This window comes from Heptranchias perlo, chromosome 14 (genome assembly GCF_035084215.1).
Source record: "Heptranchias perlo isolate sHepPer1 chromosome 14, sHepPer1.hap1, whole genome shotgun sequence".
In the NCBI taxonomy this organism is placed as follows: Eukaryota; Metazoa; Chordata; class Chondrichthyes; order Hexanchiformes; family Hexanchidae; genus Heptranchias; species Heptranchias perlo.
The window spans coordinates 8,152,428-8,155,987 of record NC_090338.1 but is presented as its reverse complement, the minus strand read 5'-3'; the positions used below and the strand labels follow the sequence as shown (position 1 = coordinate 8,155,987).

The window sequence follows — 3,560 nt, the reverse complement described above, 5'->3', positions numbered from 1 at the left end:
CGAAGATACAATGAAATAGTAGGAACTGAGCACACCTATACTTAAATTTTGCGCGCTCCGGGTACCCAACACAATATGAAATGAACAGATTCCATACCCAACAAATCAGAGTTTTATATCAAGTCTGCAGCAAAGCTAAGAAATTATTTATCTTTGACATCTTCAACTGAATTGCTATATAATTTATTTTTGCAAAATATTAACATTTGAGATAGAGGTATTTACTGAAACGCATCAACGTTAACACTGCATGCACTGATGAAAACAAAGATTTTAATTCAGCGTGGCATTAGAAAGAAAGACTTTGTTCTATGAAACGTTACAGTCACTGGTGAATGCATCCCAGGCCCTGAAATTATGCCTTGTGATACTAACCAGTTTAATATACATGCGATCCAACATGACAACAGCAGCGAAAAGACGAATGACAGAGTGACACATTCATTGAAACAGAAAGTGAATCAAGTCAAAGTCAGCTTTCATGCGAACGTTAATGCAGTATACACTACTCAGGAATGTCACAAAAATGGCAGGTTTATTCAGCACTACGGACAAGTAGGATTATAGGAAAAGCAGCAAGCAATTTGGCCTATTGGAACTTCAACTACCAACGTGAGGATTTTGCATGTACATAAAACTTACACATTAATTCACTGCATAACAGATAGCTCCTCACTAAAGTGAAATATCTGCGATTGCCAGCATGGAAATTGCTTATAAATTATTTTCTTGTGTTGGTGTCCCGGACACCCAAGTCATTGAAAGGCAAGGTAGGATGACAAGGTTTTAGAAATAGAAAATCACTTTTGGATGATTCTGGAGATAAACACACGGCATAACGATAACCTTCAGTCTGAACAGGCCCGGTATAATTTACTGGTTCGTTTACTGCAGGTCTCCGATTAAAAGCATCATTCGAATTGCTCCGTATGGAACAACAAATAGAAGAGCTGTAGTCTTCAGCAATATTTCCGTCTTGTTTAATTTTCACGACGACTAGAAAAATGATGGTTACAAGAAACAAAAAGGAAGTTGATCCTAAAATAATGACTAAATAACGATTTTAAGGCGAAAAGTACTCCGAGAGTCTGGGTGTGTCCGTTCGTTCAGAAGATTTTCCAGTAACATTGGACGAGATTGAAAATGAAATTGTCGCCGTACTGGAGAGACTGGGCTGTCCATTGTCCTTCACACAGATCACAAGTCTTTCTGTGATGATGTCTTTGTCCATTACACTTCGAGTTGCTCTGACTTCCCCAGAGTGAAGCCCCACAGTGAACAGACTGGGATCAGTGGCCTCCAACAGTTGATAAGAAAGCCGTGAGTTCTGACCGGAATCGGCATCAGCCGCGGTTACCTTGGTGACCAAGTATCCTGGAAATACTGATTGCGGGGCAATCTCCACTGACGCTGAACTGTTCCAGGTTAACGGTGAAACAATAACTGGAGCATTGTCATTCTGGTCCAAGATAATAACATTCACGATGGCCATGCTGCTCAGTGGGGGAGATACATCATCTTGAGCTTGAACTTTGATCTGGAAATGTTTCAGTTGCTCAGAGTCAAAGGAGCGCAGCGCGTAAATGGTCCCATTTCTTGAGTTAATAGTGACGTAAGCAGACGCAGATGCATCTAGAATCTGATTCTCCAGAATGGAATAGGAGACTTCCCCATTCTGATCCAAATCGTAATCTAAAGCAGTAACAGCAAATATAGAAGCACCTGGAGTATTGTTCTCCATCAGATACACATTATATGAGGATTGCGTAAACCTCGGCGCATTGTCATTTATATCAGTTATCGAAACCGAGATGGTTTTACTTGTTAAAAGAGGAGGAGACCCCCCGTCCCAAGCTGAAATGGAGATGTTGTACAGTGGGGCCGTTTCTCGATCCAGAATATCATTGGTAACCAACTTATAATTATTTCTTAAAGGATTTTCAAGCTTAAACGGAATATTCACTGGAATCTGACACTGTACATGTCCATATTCGCCGGAATCTGGATCCGTTATACTGATCAGAGCTAGCACAGTCCCTGGGGGAGCATCTTCCCGCACCGCGCGGGCCACCACTGTCACGTCTAACTCCGGGGCGTTATCATTCGTGTCAATTAATCCGACTACAACTTTGGCGTGACCTGTCATGACGACAGGACCATTGTCCACAGCTTGTACATCAAGTTCATAAACACTTGATTCCTCAAAATCCAGTACACCTTCAACTCTGATCTCTCCAGTTGCCGGGTGCAATTTGAACAACTCGCGAATCGCTTGGGAGACATGACTTGTGAAAGAATACGTCAGCTCAGCATTGATACGTTCATCCAGATCAGCTGCATTAATTTTTATCACCAATGTACCTTTGGGGGCGTTTTCTGCAAAACTCGCCCTGTAGATTTCATGATCGAATAATGGCGCGTTATCATTGACGTCCACAACTGTAATGATAATCCGAGTTGTGCCTGATCTCTGAGGAATCCCATCGTCAATGGCGGTCAATACAAGATGAAAGGTTGGCTGTTGTTCGCGGTCCAAGGACTTCTCTAATAACAGCTCCGCACTTTTACTCCCGTCGCTTCTTGTCTGTACTTTGAGGCCGAAGTGCTCGTTTGGACTGATCTGGTAATTGCTGACTGTGTTTGTGCCCACGTCCGGATCGTACGCGTTCTCGAGAGGAAAGCGCGCTCCTGGCGCAATTAATTCATTAATCTGCAGGGAGAATTCATTTTTCGGGAATCTGGGTGAATTATCATTTATATCTAGTATCTCCACTGCAACAGGATGTATTTCCAAAGGATTATTGAGCATTATTTTAAAAGAAAGGGAGCAGGTTGAGCTTTGTCCACAAATCTGTTCTCTGTCGATTCTTTCATTAACAAATAAAATCCCATTCTCCACATTTACCTCCATGTATTGCTTCCTGTCATTAGAGGCCAGCCGAAGCTTGCGAGTCAATAATTCCCAAATGTTTAGTTTTAAATCCTCGGCGATATGCCCAACAAATGCCCCATTCTTCATCTCCTCGGGAATCGAGTAGCGAATTTGTCCCGTAACAAAGTCCGATGCACAAAGCAGGAAAATAAAAAACGCCACGCTGCTGATTGTATTCGCCATTGTTCTGGGCTTGATTTTCTGGTAAAATGTCACAATATTTTCCAATAGTTTACATTAACTTGTGTCTTAACCAACAACAATTAGTCGAATATATATTTAAATACTGATTTTGAAGCGAGAAAGGCAAACACTCAACCTGGGCTGCTCTTCTAAACATGTCCGCACAGCAGAAACGCAGGCACCGTCTGTCTCATCGCTTCGGTTCTGTGTTTCCCTGAAGAGGAGGGGCGAGATCTCTTGCAGCATCTCAGCTCCTTATTGGTAGACAGCGACACGAACAGCCTCAACCAATAACTACAGCAACTGTTCTTAAAGCTATACTGTTTCGAAATTATTTGTAATGTAAAGAAACGGAATGTTTAGGAGCTATTAAAATCCCCTCAAAAGCTCATGGAATATTTTAGTTTATTTTGCTGTCTTATTTCTAAAATCGGTATAATATACT

The 3,560-nt window shown here is 41.7% G+C and overlaps 1 protein-coding gene across 1 annotated transcript; it reads right to left on the bottom strand.

The window, feature by feature from the left end:
• Positions 1 to 210: 210 nt before the first annotated feature.
• LOC137332044 (protocadherin gamma-A6-like) lies at positions 211 to 3,258 on the bottom strand. The gene has a single exon (XM_067995770.1). It carries the CDS (start codon positions 3,113 to 3,115, stop codon positions 1,064 to 1,066), a length of 2,052 nt encoding a protein of 683 aa, XP_067851871.1. The 5' UTR covers positions 3,116 to 3,258; the 3' UTR covers positions 211 to 1,063.
• Between the last annotated feature and the right edge of the window lie 302 nt (positions 3,259 to 3,560).

Coding starts and splice junctions, on each gene's coding strand:
- LOC137332044 (XM_067995770.1), bottom strand. CDS start 3,115: ATGGCGAATACAATCAGCAGCGTGGCGTTTTTTATTTTCCTGCTTTGT.